This window comes from Carassius carassius, chromosome 50 (genome assembly GCF_963082965.1).
Source record: "Carassius carassius chromosome 50, fCarCar2.1, whole genome shotgun sequence".
Classification (NCBI taxonomy): domain Eukaryota; kingdom Metazoa; phylum Chordata; class Actinopteri; order Cypriniformes; family Cyprinidae; genus Carassius; species Carassius carassius.
The window spans coordinates 1,989,496-2,008,967 of NC_081804.1; the positions used below are offsets into that span (position 1 = coordinate 1,989,496).

Here is a 19,472-nt window from a genome sequence, read left to right on the forward strand (position 1 = left end):
ACTACAAGACAACAACTCTTAAGAAAATGCTAAAGAATAAAAATGAAATTTAAGAGCAGATTTAAAACCTGTAACTGTAAAACCGCTAGAGGGACTTTTATTGTGAAAAGCAGCAGCGTACTTCCTGTAGGCGTCGAGAAAGTCTAGTCATGCTGGTTTGTGTTTTCATTCTGTATAGGTGTTATACATGTATCTGTCCTTCTGTAGTGCACTCGTCTTTATGTATGCTCTCGTCTGTGTTGTTGTGCTGAAATGAGCGACGTTGTGGAGAAAACCCTCACTGCTCTGCCGGGTTTATTTGATTCTCAAACCGGAGCTGCTAGAATCACCAACAGATTAAGACAACTCATCAAGAGCATCACAGAACTGACATCTAAACATGTGAGTTAATCATTCGCTTATTAATAACATGACATCACAGAAAGAAGCATAAATATATACATTGACAGGGAAAGCAGAGACAGTGGTTTCGCTTTCAGTGTAAGTTATTTAATCAGTACTATATTTAGAGCATTTAAAAAAATTTAATTATTTCAAAATAATTGATAATACAGAATATTTGTATTGTTAATTTTATATTTTTTATAATTAATAAATAGTATAGTAAATTATTTAATAGTGTATGTCTGTGTATATATATATATATATATATATATATATATATATATATAAATAATAAAATATCGTTAGCCTCATAGCATAATTGCCTAAGTCATATTTCAATGTTTTTGGTAAACAAGAAAAAACACATTTTTTAGAAATCACATTGTTATTTTTTACTGATATTATAACAGTACATTCAACCAGATGTGTGAACAAGTATGCAAAAAGAAAAAGATCCATCATCAATTGTCTAACCAATAAAAGTGACTTAGGCAGAATATGCCATGACTTAGGCATTTTTTCTCTTACATAAAAAATGCAAACATAACAAAAGTTGTTTTACTCTCCTAAATATAACCAAGATGTGTAACTTGTGAACCCTAACCAAGTTGTTTCTTATTAATGTCTAACCTTAACCACTGTTTTGCTTTTCCACCCTTAATCGAAGTTCCACTTAGGTGCTGTGCAAACATAACATAACCAAAGTTTTTTTAATCCTCCTAAATATAACCAAGATGTGTAACTTGTCAACCCTAACCAAGTTGTTTCTTAATGTTTAACCTTAACCACTGTTTTTCTTTCCCACCAAGTTCCACTCAGGTGTTGTGCACACTCATTTTTACACTGTCTATTGATGAGGGAGGTTGTCATAGTACTGGTGGGCTGCTCTTGGTAGTACTGGTTTCATTGCCTGCAAGTCATTGAATTTCCTGAGAGTAATTGGCAGTTGGGCAGGAAAGAGTGGGACCCAGGGGAATGGTTCTTTGGGGATGTTGATTCGCTGAGGCAGGTCCTCCCATTCAGACTCAAAATCCACCTTGTACCGGATTCGACCATCAGCCAAGTACTGGAGAGCCCGGAGGCCATGGACTGTGGGGTCACCAACTTTTTTACCTGGTCGAATATTGGTGACGGTATAGCTGGGCCACCTTGTATGGGGATGGATGTATTCGTGCAGTCTCAAAGATTACAATGTAATCACATGGAGTGTGAATATCTTTGACGATGTGCCGCTCAATGAGGCAATGCATGGAGTCACACTCCATTTGTGTGTGGCCAGCAACCAGAAACTTTTGCTTTATGGTGACACCATGCTACATGGCCAGATGAAGGTAGGTGTTGCTGATGGCACCACACCGATTTTGATATCCACAGCCATCACTCCAGACAATGACTTTCTCAATGTTTCCGTTGGCCTCTAGGATTGATGTGAAGTGTTTGGACTGCAGATGGGCAAAAACCTCACTGCTGAGGGAGCCTTCATGCTCTTCCCAAGCGTAACAATATCCATCTTTTTTGTTCATGTTGAAGCAAGTAAAGTTGTGCATCTGTAATTTAGTTTTGTAATACATTGTACTTGCTTTCGTCTTGGGGCACAGAAGAACGCATTGAAGATCCATTGTCCACACTGAAAGTTTGTAACTGGATTCCTTTTTATCCTTAGCTTTTTCAGCTTGAGCCTGAGCCTTTAATTTCAAGTGAGTAGTAAGGGTATCCTGATCTGTATTTCCTACCTTGGCGGTGACACATACATCACACTGGTCATTTTTTGGTATGAACATGGAGTAATTCTGCTCACAGAACACATTTCGAAAATATGTCTCACTCACAGCACGCACTCCACTTAGAACTGTTCCCGGCTCCAGGAACTTCTTTTCCTGATAGGAGGGAACCTGACGGCAGTATATGGGATGGGACTGTAGGCAGTCCAGAGAGCCATTATTTCAGGAAGGTCTGGTCAACATCTGATATGGGCACACATGGGCCAGTCTTGTTGATCTTGGGTTTACATGGATCAGTTTGGGATTTTAACCATGATCCAATGGTTCTGGGGGCGATGCCAAGTGTTGAACAGAAAAGATTCTTACACACAGGTAGTTTACGTCTATCTGCCAGTTGCAGGTGGTATAATAGGGACGTTGTTCTCCTTGATGCAACACCACCTTTCTTCTGTTTTATGTGCACATTTTGGACTAGAGTCTGGATATACAGCTTGCGTGTCTCCCAGAAAGGCATGGACCAGAAATTGTTGAAGATATCTGTTCTATGCTCTTCAGTCAGTAGTCTGTCTTCCCATGTTTTCTGCCATTTTGTTTGTATCAAAACTGCCTAAGTCAAAGAGATGACTTAGGCAGATAGTGTTTTCGGATTCTAATAAGTGTTGTGATTGGCTAAGGACATAGGCAGAAAGGCAGGATGATGCAGCAGTGGTAGGACAGTAAAGTTAGGCAGATATCTCAATTTGGCCAAAAAATGACTTAGGCAATTATGCTATGAGGCTAACGATATATTATTATGTGTTATGTATACTATACAAAAATATTATAAAACATTGCATTTATAAAAACTGTAACAAGTGAACAGCAAAAAGGACCATTTTCAAAAATATTTGTTTTAGTAAAATAAACCAATGTACACTATTAAGGTCCTAGAAACCACATTCTAAATAAATAAAGATCTAATATTGAATAATAGTAAAGGTTGTTTAATATTATTGTGTATAATTTACTTTTATATATTAATTACATTCTTATAATTTTGACAATTATATATATATATATATATATATATATATATATATATATACAACCCGAATTCCGGAAAAGTTGGGACGTTTTTTAAATTTTAATAAAATGAAAACTAAAGGAATTTCAAATCACATGAGCCAATATTTTATTCACAATAGAACATAGATAACGTAGCAAATGTTTAAACTGAGAAATTTTACACTTTTATCCACTTAATTAGCTCATTTAAAATTTAATGCCTGCTACAGGTCTCAAAAAAGTTGGCACGGGGGCAACAAATGGCTAAAAAAGCAAGCAGTTTTGAAAAGATTCAGCTGGGAGAACATCTAGTGATTAATAAAGTTAATTGATATTAGGTCTGTAACATGATTAGCTATAAAAGCTTTGTCTTAGAGAAGCAGAGTCTCTCAGAAGTAAAGATGGGCAGAGGCTCTCCAATCTGTGAAAGACTGCGTAAAAAAATTGTGGAAAACTTTAAAAACAATGTTCCTCAACGTCAAATTGCAAAGGCTTTGCAAATCTCATCATCTACAGTGCATAACATCATCAAAAGATTCAGAGAAACTGGAGAAATCTCTGTGCGTAAGGGACAAGGCCGGAGACCTTTATTGGATGCCCGTGGTCTTCGGGCTCTCAGACGACACTGCATCACTCATCGGCGTGATTGTGTCAATGACATTACTAAATGGGCCCAGGAATACTTTCAGAAACCATTGTCGGTAAACACAATCCGCCGTGCCATCAGCAGATGCCAACTAAAGCTCTATCATGCAAAAAGGAAGCCATATGTGAACATGGTCCAGAAGCGCCGTCGTGTCCTGTGGGCCAAGGCTCATTTAAAATGGACTATTTCAAAGTGGAATAGTGTTTTATGGTCAGACGAGTCCAAATTTGACATTCTTGTTGGAAATCACGGATGCCATGTCCTCCGGGCTAAAGAGGAGGGAGACCTTCCAGCATGTTATCAGTGTTCAGTTCAAAAGCCAGCATCTCTGATGGTATGGGGGTGCATAAGTGCATACGGTATGGGCAGCTTGCATGTTTTGGAAGGCTCTGTGAATGCTGAAAGGTATATAAAGGTTTTAGAGCAACATATGCTTCCCTCCAAACAACGTCTATTTCAGGGAAGGCCTTGTTTATTTCAGCAGGACAATGCAAAACCACATACTGCAGCTATAACAACAGCATGGCTTCGTCGTAGAAGAGTCCGGGTGCTAACCTGGCCTGCCTGCAGTCCAGATCTTTCACCTATAGAAAACATTTGGCGCATCATTAAACGAAAAATACGTCAAAGACGACCACGAACGCTTCAGCAGCTGGAAATCTATATAAGGCAAGAATGGGACCAAATTCCAACAGCAAAACTCCAGCAACTCATAGCCTCAATGCCCAGACGTCTTCAAACTGTTTTGAAAAGAAAAGGAGATGCTACACCATGGTAAACATGCCCCGTCCCAACTATTTTGAGACCTGTAGCAGAAATCAAAATTGAAATGAGCTCATTTTGTGCATAAAATTGTAAACTTTCTCAGTTTAAACATTTGCTATGTTATCTATGTTCTATTGTGAATAAAATATTGGCTCATGTGATTTGAAAGTCTTTTAGTTTTAATTTTATTAAAATTTAAAAAACGTCCCAACTTTTCCGGAATTCGGGTTGTGTATATATATATATATATATATATATATATATATATATATATATATATATATATATATATATATATATATATATATATATATATATATATATATATATATAATATACATACATACATATATATATATATGGGGTAGTCGTGGCCTAATGGTTAGAGAGTCGGACTCCCAATCGAAAGGTTGTGAATTCGAGTCCCGGGCCAGCAGGAATTGTGGGTGGGGGGAGTGCATGTACAGTTCTCTCTCCACCTTCAATACCACGACTTAGGTGCCCTTGAGCAAGGCATCGAACCCCACAGCATAAATGGCTGCCCACTGCTCCGGGTGTGTGCTCACAGTGTGTGTGTGTGTGTTCACTGCTCTGTGTGTGTGCACTTTGGATGGGTTAAATGCAGAGCACAAATTCCGAGTATGGGTCACCATTAGGGATGGGACGATAACCGGTTTTATTGATAACCGTGATAAAATGTGCTGAAGGTTAGTAATATAGTTTAAAAATGAATTATCATTAAAACCGTGTTTGATTATCACGGTTTTAATAACTCACTATTAAATCATGTCCAGCCAGCAACAGTCTGACGCAAGCGCAGCGCACAATGTTTTTTTTGTTTTTTTTCGAGAAGGAATGGCGAAAGTCAGTGACTTTTCTATGCTTTTCTATGCTTCTACACTTTTCATTGTAAGGAAGGAAATGCCACAGAATTTAATCTTTCTTTAAATTAAGTGCATAGAGTTGCTTGTTTTATTAGTTGTTTGTTGATTATTAAATATAAAACTTGCTGAAATGTTTTCAGTGTGAGCATCAACTATTTTTGAACACTTTCATCTCGTTTCAACAAAACCGTGATAATATTGATAATCATGATAATTTTAGTCACTATAATCGTGATATTACATTTTCATACCGTCCCATCCCTACCATACTTGGCTGAATGTCACTTCACTATTCACTATTCACACTATCACTCACACATATATATACATATATATATATATATTAGGGGTGTAACGGTTCACAAAATTCAAGGTTCGGTTCGATACGATACACTGGTGTCACGGTTCGGTACGTTTTAGATACAGCAAAAAGAAAAAAATTGGCAGATAAATTTCCATGATTTTTACAAAATGTCTTATTTATTAAAACTAACAAAGTATGTTTCTTTTTTTTTTACATTGAACAATGATGGAGCTATTCTTTACCCATCTTCTATGGTGTTTTCTTAGCAGCATACTGTATGAAACCAAAACAGCTCCTTATAAAAAAAAATGAAAATGTTATATTAGTTATGAACAAATACAAAGATGTAACTTTTTATATGGAACTCTATAATTCTTTATATTGAGTGTGTTTTTACTCAATTGGTTCTCTATAGGGCTTATGTTTTTTGGAACAAAGCAGGAATTACGGTCTGTCTGAAATGGGCTCGTGAAGGTATGTTTCTCCTTTTTTCCGTCTTTTCCCAGATACTGACACACTAAGGTGATGTCGGCGTAAATGAGTTGACATGTTTCAAGTATTCCCGCTGGTTTTATTTTTTGTATTCCCGCTGGTGTAACCCTAGATGCGACATATCGTTGTTTTTTTTATCCACCACTCTCTTGCCATCACCATTATAGCTTACAGGGAATCCAAAGTGCACCCAAACACCAGACCTGTTGGTTATTGGAGGATCTTCTATTTCTGGTCTGTTAAACGCTTTGGCCATTTTGCTACGAGCCTTCGGCGTGTATTACTGAGTGAGCGAGCGCCTGACTTAGTAGCCTAACATAAACATAGAAGTTGGTGTTTTTTTCTTCTTCGGGGGTGTCAGGGGCGTTGCCTGTTACGTCGTTTGTGTTATTGGGCTACCTTGTTGAACGCATATCATTATATTTCACAATTTTTTTTATTTTCCAAATATAATTAATTAGTCCAACGAACCGTTCGGTCCATAATGCGTACCGCGTACCAAACCGAAAGCCTCGTACCGAACGGTTCAATACGAATACGCGTATCGTTACACCCCTAATATATATATATATATATATATATATATAGTAATAATATGTTAAATAATAATAATAAATATTAATAGCTATATAATAATAATAATAATAATATAAACATAATATTTATAAAAATAAATAAAGTGAACAGCAATAAGGTGGCCACTTCCAGCATCAAAATGAATAATAACAACAAGTTAGTACAATATACAAATGCACACTATCAAGGTCATAGCAGCCACTGTTTAGTATGCAGTGCAGTGCTCTTTATTTCAAAGCATGATCTCATTTGCAGGACGAGGAGAAGCTCATCAAACAGGAGCTGTCTGCCATGAAAGAGCAGGTTTCATCCCCCAACACTACTATGGTGAGCGATACAGATGTTACCGTCATCACAGTCACTCAGAAGCTGGTGCTTTGACCTCAGTGTGTGTGTTACAGAAGCAGATGAGAGAGGTCATGGTGCGAGCCATGTACTGTGAGATGCTGGGCTACGATGCCTCCTTCACTTACATTCACGCCATCAAACTGGCCCAGCAGGGCGGCGTGCTGGAGAAGAGAGTGGGTACGTTACTGCGTTTCCATGCCTCACCGTCACAGATGCACAGCACACTTTATACAGGGTCCACAATCTGCCTCAGTGATAATTGTACAAATTATGAATAAAATGCATTTTAATATAACAATATTTGATGAAATGTTTGTGTATTTTAATCTCTTTATGGTCTAGGTTACCTTGCGGTGTCTCTTTTCCTCAATGAAGGCCATGAATTGTTGTTGTTGCTGGTAAACACCGTATTAAAAGTGAGCTCGGTTCTTGTTAGCTTTATTTATACCTGTTATGTAAAATGTGTGGCTGAAGGTCTCATGCATGTGTGACAGGATCTTCAGAGCACTAACCTCATCGAAGCGTGCATGGCATTGACTGTTGTAGCTCAGGTGTTTCCCAAAGACATGATACCTGCTGTCCTTCCTCTGGTGGAAGACAAGCTGTCGCATCCAAAGTAAGCCCGACAGATTCACTCCTCCACAGTGCACACAACTCATTTCTCATTTCAACACCTGAAGATATCTAAAAGCTGTGTACATAAGGCTTTAAAATGGCTAATATGTGACCTGGGAGCACAAAAGCAGTCTTAAGTCTCTGGGGTATATTTTTAGCAATAGCCAAAAAAAACAAAAAACTATTTCAAATAGTTGTATCTTGACCAAATATTGTTCTAACATAACAAACCATACATCAATGGAAAGATGATTTATTCAGCTTTCAGATGGTGCATAAATCTCAATTGTGAAAAATTAACACTAATGACTGGTTTTGTGGTCCAGGGTCACTTAGGTGTTATTTTGTTATTATTTCTATAATATTATAGTATTTAGTAATATTTTGAATAACCTTTATATTTTTAGCTTCCATTTATATTTTAGTTTTAGTCAGTTTGTTGTGTGCTTTTGTCATTTTTATAATTTTTATCTATATTTCTGTATACAGCTTTTATGTCAGTTTTAGTATTTTAATAGTAAACATTGCCAAGGCATGTACAATTTATTTAGTTTATTTAACATTTTTGATTTGTTTAACATAAAAATAACAAATCATCATTTACAAATTATTATTATTAATAATAATATTAATTACATTAACAAAACACTTTATATAAATATTTGTAATGTATATTGTTTTAATATTAATTTAAGAAATACTAATTGAATTTACTTGTGAACACTAGTTTCCTGTTGAATGCATATATTCATGCACTGTACCAGAAGTTGCAATATTATTGAACTAATTACCAGCTTTCCAGTTAAGAAAAGTGTAAATATGGGTAAAATAATTTGTATATTGGTCAATTTGATTCTCAGTCTAATAATAACTCATATTTAACCCTGTAGCACAAAACGAGTCTTAAGTGTCAGTTTTTCAAAATTGAGATTCACACATCACATGAAAGCTGAATAAATCATCTTTCCATTGATGTAAGGTTTATTAGGATCAGACAATATTTAACCAAGATACAACTATTTGAAAATCTGGAATCTGAGGGTGCAAAAAAATCTAAATACTGAGAAAATCAACTTAAAAGTTGTCCAAATGAATTCTTAGCAATGCATATTGCTAATCAAAAATTAAGCTTTGATATATTTACGGTAGGACATTTACAAAATATCTTCATGGAACATGATCTTCACTTAATATCCTAATGATTTTTGGCATAAAAGAAGAGTCAATCAATTGACCCATACAATGTATTTTTGGCCATTTCTACAAATATTCCCCAGTGACTTAAGCTCCAGGGACACATATTCTTGTCTTTCTTTTCTGTCCAAGGGAGATCATTCGAAGAAAAGCCGTCCTGGCATTATATAAGTTTCATCTCATTGCTCCAACTCAAGTCCAGCACATTCATGGCAAGTTTCGAAAAGCCCTGTGCGACAAAGATCCGGGTGTCATGACATCATCTTTACATATTTATCTACAGCTGATCACGGTCAGTCTTCAGCAAACAGTTTGGGCTTTTATGATAGGTGTTAAAGTGAACACCTCTATACCAGAGAATATAATAAGATTGGCTGTGGTTTTGTCCCATCATGCAGTAGTGGGTCACATGTCTTTCTCTTCATCAGGAGAGTCCAGACGACTATAAGGACCTGACGGGAAGTTTCGTCACTATCCTGAAGCAGGTGGTGGGGGGGAAACTCCCGGTGGAGTTTGACTATCACGGTGTTCCTGCGCCGTGGCTTCAGATCCAGCTGCTCAGGATCCTCTCGCTGCTCGGGAGAGAGGACCCAAGGTACCGAGGGCCGAACACAAGCTGCAGGCCAATTTATACGCTTACATTATGCACTAAAAACTGAAATTGTAACGTCAATGTGTTTATACTTTTTTCAGCACTAGCGAGCTGATGTATGAAGTTCTGGATGAGTCTCTGCGCAGAGCGGAAATGAACCACAACATCACTTACGGTAAAATCATTAAAAAGTGTGGCTTTTTTCAGTAATTTAGTTCTTCAACTAAACTTCTGGTATTTCATGTTGTTGTTGATGTCTTAATTTTCATTTAAGTTGACATCTTTCATCTAATACTCATTCTATTATATTTCAGCTTTATTTCAGTTAATGAAAACAATCTTTAATAAGTTGTTTTAGCCTAAGTTAATGAAAACAACAGTGCTTATAACCGATACTAGTCATTTATAAGTGTTTGATCGACCACTATGCAGAATTTTTTTTATGTTTATTCATTTTACTACTGCTTTTTTATTTTGTTTATTTTTATTAAAGTTTTAGTAGTTTTGTATTTTAATTAAAAGTACTTTATTTAAGGTAGTCGACAAGAAAAACCTTGCTAATTTTTGTTAAAGTTTACATTTTTTATTTGAAGTTTTGTTTTTTTATTTGTAATCAAAATGAATTCAACTAATACATAATGTGTCTTTCAGTGGTTTTGGTTTTTTATACATTTTATAATAATGTGTGGCTTTTGTTTAATTTAAAGTTTTAATGATTTAGTACTTCACTTTATTTTTCACTTCCACGCACACACACACACACGCACACGCACACGCACACACACACACACACACACACACACACACATATAGCTTTAGTGTCTGATAAACACTATGCAGAACTGTTTTTGTTTGTTTGTTTTATTTCTGCTCATCATCGAAAATCATCTCTTCTAATGAAGTGAACGACACTTTGTCAGTAAAATAAATGCTGTTCTGTTTCAGCAATCCTGTATGAGTGTGTGAAGGCCGTCCACACCATCCACCCCAAAGCTGAGCTGCTTGAAAAAGCTGCGAGATGCATTGGAAATTTTGTTCTTTCTCCGAAGATCAACCTCAAATATCTTGGTAAAACTCCTGCTTTTGATTCTCACCTGTTAGTTAACCCAAACTCTCCTAACCTGCTCACATATGGGTGCACTTTTCAGGTTTGAAAGCCTTGACGTATGTGGTCCAGCATGACGCTAGACTCGCCCTGCAGCATCAGATGACCATTATCGAGTGTTTGGACCACACAGATTACACTATTAAAAGAGAGGTAATGAACAGACCACACCTACGTTTGTCATAATCATGAGAAAAATCCATTGTTATTGACTCATGATGAAATAATTGTAACTTTGTTTATCCTAATAACAACGTTTTTAGGTTATAAATATGACTTTTTAACTCATTAAATATGAATTTTGTGTCATTATTTTCAATTTTCAATTCATATCTATTATTTTATGGCATGAGAACAACAAAGGCACAGAGAAAATCCAACTTATAAAACATCAAAACCTGGTTGACCGATGTGATGCTCTCACATATAATCTCAATAACGGATTTAATAACTCAAGGGTCTTGTGTTCTTCCCTTTTCTTCTCTCTCAGACTCTTGAATTGTTGTTCAGGATCACAAATGCTCAGAACGTGACCGTGATCGTTGAGAAGATGTTGGACTTCCTGCACGGTTGCAACGACGAGCACACCATCATCCATCTGGTTGGAAAAGTCACAGAGCTCGCTGAAAAATATCCTTTTTTTGAGTTTATTAACATGCATTACTTCCTATAAAATGAACAAAGATTTGTTGAATGTCCACTGTTATGTTCCTATGAAAACCCTTAGGTTTGCTCCAGATAACTCGTGGTTCATTCAGACAATGAATGATGTTTTTTCCACTGGTGGAGATTTGCTGCAACAGGACGTCCCAAACAACTTCCTGCGACTGCTGGCGGAGGGTAAACCAGAAGCACAGACAGTCTAAGAGCTGTAAACTGTAGTAGAAGGTGTGTTGTTTTATATTTCGGATGCTTTCGTCTCAGGCTCAGAGTCTAAAGAGGAAGATGATCAGTTACGGCTTTATGCTGTCGACTCGTATCTGACCGTGCTGAAGAGAGACGCTTCTCATCTGCCCCAGCGCTTCTTACAGGTCATGAGCTGGGTGTGTACGGCTATATATATATATCTACACACACGCACACTGTGATGATTCACAAAACAAATTCTGCTATAAGGCTGAATTAAATTCTAGTGACTGGCTAAAAAACTGTTCAAGGTGGGTGAATTGAGGGAAAAATATTCAGAAAACAATATATATATATATCGCCAAAATACATTTATTTATTAGGTAAATAAATTTATATATTAGCTCTACAGAAGACAATATTTTCAATATTTAGCTCTATTCAGTTTTAATCTGATATTTTCTGAATATTAATCGTCGACCAACTAAGCATTAAATAATTATCTAATATTTAATTTAAATTTGTGTAAATAATTGTTATTTATTAAACATTTACTCTTTAGTATTAATTAAATGTAACATTTTATATATATATATAATATATATATTTTTCTTTTTACATTTAAATGTTTTTTTATGCTGTAGCAGATAACCAATTTAATATATAATATTATTGAATTTTATTTATAGTTTCATATAAATATTTAGAAATGAATGTTAATATAAAAAATCATTTACGCTAAAGTAAAATACAGCATTTTAATTGGTAGGAAAAAAGCTGGATGACTCCTTGGATGGATGGAATCCTTTTAAACCTGTAATAGAAGTATAAATTGCATACTTTTTGAATAAAACTGATAAAATAAGCCCTATTTGTGGTGCATTTTTGTGCCTATTATTAGCTTAGAAGCATGCAAACATCAAACCCTACTGGAATGAACTGCAAATTAAATCAGTGTTCTTCTAGAAACTCACAAGAGATATTTGTTCACCGGTGTGTGTGTGTGTGCTCAGGTGCTTGGAGAATACACTCCCCTCCACGAGTCGGTGGACCAGCGCGAGGTCATCTGTCTCCTGACGAAGCTGCTGGATCAGAGAAGTGTGAGCTCAGAGACACGGGTCTGGATTCTTTCAGCGCTGACCAAGATCTCTGAGGGCCAGACAGACTTGATTCTGGAGCTGGCTGAGAGTCTTTCGTCCTCCCAGGACACGGTGCTCCGTCAGCAGGCCCAGGAGCTGTGTCAGCTCACCCAGGACTCACAGCTCTATGAGCGGGTCCTGCCCCGTGGAGCCCCCTGGGACGGCATGGAGGTAACAGGCCTGATTGCTTCTCCTAATTATGACAAATTAATCTTATTAACCCTTGTGCGCTCCTCATTTGAGAGTCACACTCATGGTCTTCAAGATCAAAAGTGACCGGACACCTGAAATGTTAATTTTTTCTTTTTTTTTTTTTCAGTAAAATCAATCTAATATATTTTTGTTCAATGATATTTTTTCTTTTGTATTTTGAAATAATGTAATGGTACAAATTAATAGTTATGCAATAATTATGAAAAAGTTTCCCCATTGAAAATAGTAAAAAAAAAAAAAAAATCTTTTTAAATAATGCAGTATTTCAGATTGAAATAGAGACTAGGCCTTTAAAGGGATAGTTCACCCAAAAATCAAAATTATGTCATTAATAACTCACCCTCATGTTGTTCCAAACCCGTAAGACCTCCGTTTATCTTCGGGACACAGTTTAAGATATTTTAGATTTTCAAAAATAGCAAAAACTACAACTTTATTTAGCATTGTCTTCTCTTCCGTGTCTGTTGTAAGACAGTTCAAAACAAAGCAGTTTGTCATATCCGGTTCGTGAACGAATCATTCGATGTAACCGGATCTTCTTGAACCAGTTCACCAAATCGAACTGAATCATTTAAAAAACGGTTCGCGTCTCCAATACGCATTAATCCACAAATGACTTAAGCTGTTAACTTTTTTAATGTGACTGACACTCCCTCTGAGTTCAAACAAACCAGGAGTAATTCATGTACTCTAACAGTACACTGACTGAACTGCTGTGAAGAGAGAACTGAAGTTGAACACCGAGCCGAGCCAGATAACGAACGAGCGATTGACTCGTTCTCGAGTGAAGAACCGGTTGCATCGGTTACGCTTTAAAATTCTATAAAAATGAAACAAGAATGAACTGGAATGCTTTATCAGAGCTTAATCCTGGATTTAAACCTCTTATTTCACTCTTCTGACTTATTTTGGCTATATGGTTATAGCCATACCGATTAATTTGAGTTTGTATAATTCTATGCATAATAAATGTGTGTATCTGTGAGTGTGTAGTGGAGTAAGTGTGTGTGTGTGTGAGTGGATGTATCTGTTTTACACTCTTGATGTTTTAGTGTAACCCATTCCTTGCTGTCCACTTTTTTACTGCATTGTAGTTAAATTATTGATTTTATTTTACATAGTTGCAGTGTTACAGTCACCAGTTCATAGGTGTGTATGTGTGTGTACAAGTGTGTGTCCGCGCGTGTGTGAGTTGGTGTGTTGATTTTGCACTCTAGATGTTTTAGAGTTTCACCCCTTCATTGCAATTGTTTTCAGCATTTTGGGAGATTTGTAGATTGCACACATAAATGTTCTGTGTTTTCGAGTTTATTTCCCATTCATTTCCTATGGTCGGCCTTTTAAGACCATTAGTGACTTTTTTTTTTTACGACCACTTTTTTCGAATCATGACTTCAAATAGTTTTTTTTTGTGTTCACATACCAAGTTCACACACCATTCTGGTGAAGCTACAATTTTTGAAAAAATTCTAAATGTAAAATTCAGGAATGACCGAAAACCACACAAGGGTTTTAAAGCTACGCTATGTAACTTTTGGCTTTCTAGCGGTTAATAAACAAAACTCGTTATATCTATTTTTAACAAAAAAAAATTTGCATAGTGTTCCTTAAAGAATGTTTTAACAATAAACATTCCGATTTAGAGCACTTTAAGTGAACAAACCAGTAAAGCTTCTAGAGCTGATCTAGATTTGGTGGTGTAACATATTATGTACACGGTAAGATTTGTTTGAAATAAGTCTCTTCTGCTCACCACGACTGCATTTATTTGATCAAAAATACAGTATTCGCGAAATATCGTTACAATTTAAAATAACTGTTTTCTATTTGAATGCACTGTTATGCAAAGCTGAATGTTCAGCATCATTACTCCAGTCTTCAGTGTCACGTGATCCATCAGAAATCATTCTAATGCTGATTTGAAACATTTTTTATTATTATCAGCGTTGAAAACAGTTGTGCTGCCTCATATTGTTACATGATATCGTTTTTAAGATTCTTTGATGAATAGAAATATCAAAAGAACAGAATTTAAGATGAAATACAAATCTAATGCTACATTATAAATGTTATTTACTTTTGATCAGTTTAATAAAAGTATTAATTTTTTTTTTTAATGTTTTGAGCATTCAAATAAGTAGAACTTAAAATCCTCAAAGATTCCACCTTGTTGCTCTAGTTAGTGTGTTTTCTTCACAGGTTGATTCTTCTCTGTCGTTTCTGGATGGGTTTGTGTCTGAGGCATTGGCTGCAGGAGCTGCACCATATAAACCCCCTCATCAGAGACAGGAAGAGCTGTGTGAGGACAGAGGTGCGGTCAACTTACTGTTATTTAGACTACAGTAAACTCTATAGTATCCTGTCCTAAAATAGCCTCGTCTTTCCTAGTTTGTTTGACTGACTGTTTTTGTTTTTCAGCATTGAACCTGGAGCCGTACAGTTTTTCTCTGCCTGTAAGTTTGTCATCATGTAGCATCACGGACAGACCGTCTCCCACACTTCTGTCTGTCAGCTCAGGACTCTCGGGCAACAGCACTGAACTCTCTCAGAAGGCAGGGTGGGTATCTGTGTAACATGCTGTCTTTGATTGTACACAACCACTTTGTGTAAAGAAATTAATACTTTTATTCAGCAAGGATGCATTAAATCAGAAAATCAGAATCAGAAAGAGCTTTATTGCCAAGTATGCTTGCGCATACAAGGAATTTGTTTTAGTGACATAAGCTTCCAGTGCACAGACACAACAACACACAGACAATTTTTTTTTTATATATATTTGCAAATAAGTGTTATAAACAGTTGTGCTATTGATAATAATCAGAAATGTTTCTTGAGCAGCAAATCGGCATATTAAAATGATTTTTGGAAGATCATGTGACACTGAAGACTGCAGTAATGATGCTGAAAATACAGCTGCAGATCACAGACATAAGTTACATTTTAATATATATATTAAAATAGAAAACAGTTAATTTTAAGTTGACAATCGTGAAAAATTTCCTGTGTCTTTTGCAACATCTCGTACATGAGCGGCGTGTTTTTAAATGCCAGTTTCTTAAAAAAAAGAGCCTGATATTCTCTATATATCCTGCTGTTTGACTATCCTCTGTTATTTCCGTTATTGCATCACGTCTCAAAAGCACATCTCTTGAGAACCTCGCGATCTGTGCTGTGCTTTTTTAAAAACCATTACTGAGCGCTTTTAGAGTTCTGTGTGAACGGTCCCTTAGTGTGCTTAAGAGACTTCTTTCAAAATATTAAAAATGATTACAGACCCCTACCTTAAGAACAGTAGCGTATACATGGTACGGTTGTAAACTAACTTTATGTATCATTTCAGCTCCAGCACTCTGAGTCTTGAGGGTGTAAAGAGAGTTTGGGGGAAAGATGGGTATCTTCGTCAAAACGAGACAACAGCACCTCTGGTGGATGAACCCAACGCTGCAGTTCAGGCCTCCGGCCAACAGGAGGCAGCAGAGAGATCAGAGCCACAGCCGGAGCCCTCGACGCAAAACCAGGACAAACAGCAGCTGGCTTCCTCTCTGTTTGTTGGTTTGGGAGCCGGGAGCTCCATGTCCCTGGTGAGAAAATGATGGATTTTATAAGACAATAGTATCTTGTATTGATGGTACTAAATATCCTCTCGCTCAAAACGCATGCATTGTTTCCTCTCAGCTGGGAAAATCTGAAGCCCCGCCCCCTCGCTTCAGAAAAAAGCCCCGCCCACACTCGTCATCGTCTTCAGGCACCAGCGAGAGGTCTTCAGAATCCTCCTCTCACTGCACGACTGAAAGCTTCCTGTACGGCAGATTGCTGGAGGAGGAGCCAGCCACATCCATATCTGCTTTTAGCCACAACCCAAAATCCTCGACAGCCAATGGTCTGGCTCGAAACGAAGACAGACGCACAAACACGTCTCAGATACTGGGTGGCGATCTGGTTCTAGTGCGGCCCAACATGATCCAGGATGAACATCCTCCACCCGGGTCTTCAGATCTGACCGCACTGTTACCCGCTGACCTCAAAGACCTACCTCACTCTGATGTCATCAGCCTGACCTCTGACCCCAGCCTGTCTCTGTCCTCCTGCCGCCTGTTCAGAGATGAAGCTCTGCTGCTTGTGATCTTAATATCCAACTGCACGGAAACTGAAATCAAAGATGTCGCAGTGCAGCTGACCTGTGACGAGCTGGAGGTGTGTCACAAGATATTATTAGAATATCATATAACAGGAAATGAGATGTAATGCAGATCTTCTGTCTTAGACGGCGAGTTTGAGAGGGAACGTCATGAACTGTCTGGAGGGTAACAGTACGTCTGTGTGTCATTACGCTCTGCTGATGGACAACCCTCACACAAACGTGTCCTTTACCGGGACCGTCTCTTATCAAACACAACCGGGGCACACAAACACACTCCCCTTCTCTGGGACACTGTCAACAGCAGACTTCATCAGGTAATGCGTGTCTGAAACTACATCAAACTACTTTACATTCGTTTGCAACCATTAGAAATGATTACTAAAGAAATAAATCAATGAATGATTTGATTTAATTTAGTGTAAATAAATCTATTTTTAAAATATTGATTGTACATCAATTATTTTTAAACTGTGACTCAATTACTAATTTAATAAGGATTTCTTTTCTTTTTAAAATATTTTTTGTAACCTGCTAAATTATAATAAAGAATGGAGTCATTTATTTTCAATAGATAATTAATAATAAAACTATAACATTTATAACAATAATAAATACATTGGTTAATAAAAATAATAAATGTATACCAGTGTGATTTTAGTATCATTGATATGCTTTTCTCTTTTTATCTTTTGAATTTGTTTTTATTTTTAATATTTCCTTTTATACATTTTAGTTTTAGTTAAAGCTTTAGTATTTATTTATTTATTTATTGGTCATTTTAATTCGTTTTTCTTTCTGTTTTAGAAATGTCTATATAATGTGCATAAATATCAGTTTTAGTTATATTATGACATCAAAATAGAAAATAATAAATGTTTCCTTATTTTTTATTTTTTTGTAGTATTTTAAGTTTTAGGTAACTATAATAATAAAATATATACACAATTATACACCCTGATATGCATGCAAAAAATAGTTAATATCTATAATGAATTGTTTGCTTTATTGTAAAGAACATTTCACCTATTTGGAGAAAAAAATCATCCTAAATAATCTTCTGAAGGTGAATTTTACACTAATGTTAAAGACGTGCACATTATAACAGATTTCAGGTTGCAGTTTCTAATTAAGTTTTTTTTTCTTTCTTCTGAATATTAAATGAAAGTGAACCACCATGTTTGGAGCTTTATAACCGTATGCGACTCATTTTGATGAACTCACACACAGGCCTTTGGTCTTAACCACAGAGGAATATGGCAAACTCTGGCTGACTCTGTCTCATGACGTCAAACAGAATCTGAAACTGCTCATAGATGCCAGTGACCCGCTCAGAACCACCCTGAACGCTCTCAGAGACGCCCTACAGCTACATGTAGTGGACATCATTGGTAAAAAAAAAAAAAAACAATCACTTAGTTTAACGTGATGTGCAGTCATTTTAGCACCTTTTACGTTCCATTTCAAATGGCATCATAACTGACTATAGTTGAAACAGTATTTAGGAAAGCAGTGCATCACTCAGGTTGATGTGTTGTGGTTTCAGGCTCCGAGGGGATCGTAGCATGTCGGCTGCTCAGTGGCGCTTCCTGTCTTCTGCACTGCAGAGTGAACGGCGATGCTCTGGCCATGTGGCTGCGCTCTCCTCTTCCTGCTCTCCCAGACTGCATCCTGTACCACTGCCAGAGAGCACTCGCACAACACTGAAGACCCACAAACACCCACAAAACACTGTTTTCATGCAGGGACTGTTTAAATGCAGTACCTGTGTATTGCTTGTCTTATCCCCTGATTAATAATTTTAATGATATTTATTTTTGGGTATGCAGTCACTGAGCTGAGCTGCTTTGTTTCACACCTACATATAGTGAAATTATTTATTGATTTGTGGTATGGTGTTTTCTGGTGAGTATTAGTTTTGTTTTTCAGAGAAAAAAAGAAAGGCTTTAACATTGTTTTCAAAATGTCATTTTATTTGCTTTATAGTTATTAATTTATTAGAGCAAAAATTGAGTAGTTTTAAATTTATACCGAAAAGCATTGCATATACAATTATGAAATATTTCTGTTGTTATTTTCATAATAATATAAATATTGAAAATGTCTTAAATATTTTGATTATTAATTATTTTCTTAATATTTAATAGAAAATTCTCATAGGTAATACAGTCAACCTCAAAAAGTAGACTACTGTAATTATTTTTTATAAAACATCATGAAAAGAAAACCGACCTCATTGACTTTTTGAAAAGTGTTTCTTTTTCTGTTTCTTTCGCTTTTAAATTTATTTTATATTGTTCAGCACTTTGGATAGCTTTGCTATGTGTAAATGTGCTATATAAATAAAATGTACTTTATGTATTGTAAATGATTACCTGCACATTATTCCAATATATATTTATTCCTATAGATGTGCTGTTTTGGCATTTTGTGTTGTCTTGGTAGTTGTTTAGTTTGGATGCAGTA

At 36.3% G+C, this 19,472-nt stretch overlaps 1 protein-coding gene across 1 annotated transcript; it reads left to right on the top strand.

The window, feature by feature from the left end:
• Positions 1–109: 109 nt before the first annotated feature.
• On the top strand, positions 110–18,928 carry LOC132133530 (AP-4 complex subunit epsilon-1-like). The gene is made up of 21 exons (XM_059546393.1): positions 110–381; positions 7,072–7,143; positions 7,218–7,341; positions 7,507–7,580; positions 7,659–7,780; positions 9,106–9,265; positions 9,402–9,568; positions 9,667–9,740; positions 10,511–10,633; positions 10,714–10,823; positions 11,161–11,315; positions 11,398–11,510; positions 11,595–11,713; positions 12,530–12,826; positions 15,068–15,179; positions 15,287–15,425; positions 16,209–16,449; positions 16,544–17,062; positions 17,133–17,323; positions 18,237–18,397; positions 18,553–18,928. The coding sequence occupies exons 1-21, from the start codon at positions 253–255 to the stop codon at positions 18,711–18,713; spliced, it is 3,363 nt and encodes a 1,120-aa protein (XP_059402376.1). The 5' UTR covers positions 110–252; the 3' UTR covers positions 18,714–18,928.
• The last annotated feature ends 544 nt before the right edge of the window (positions 18,929–19,472 follow it).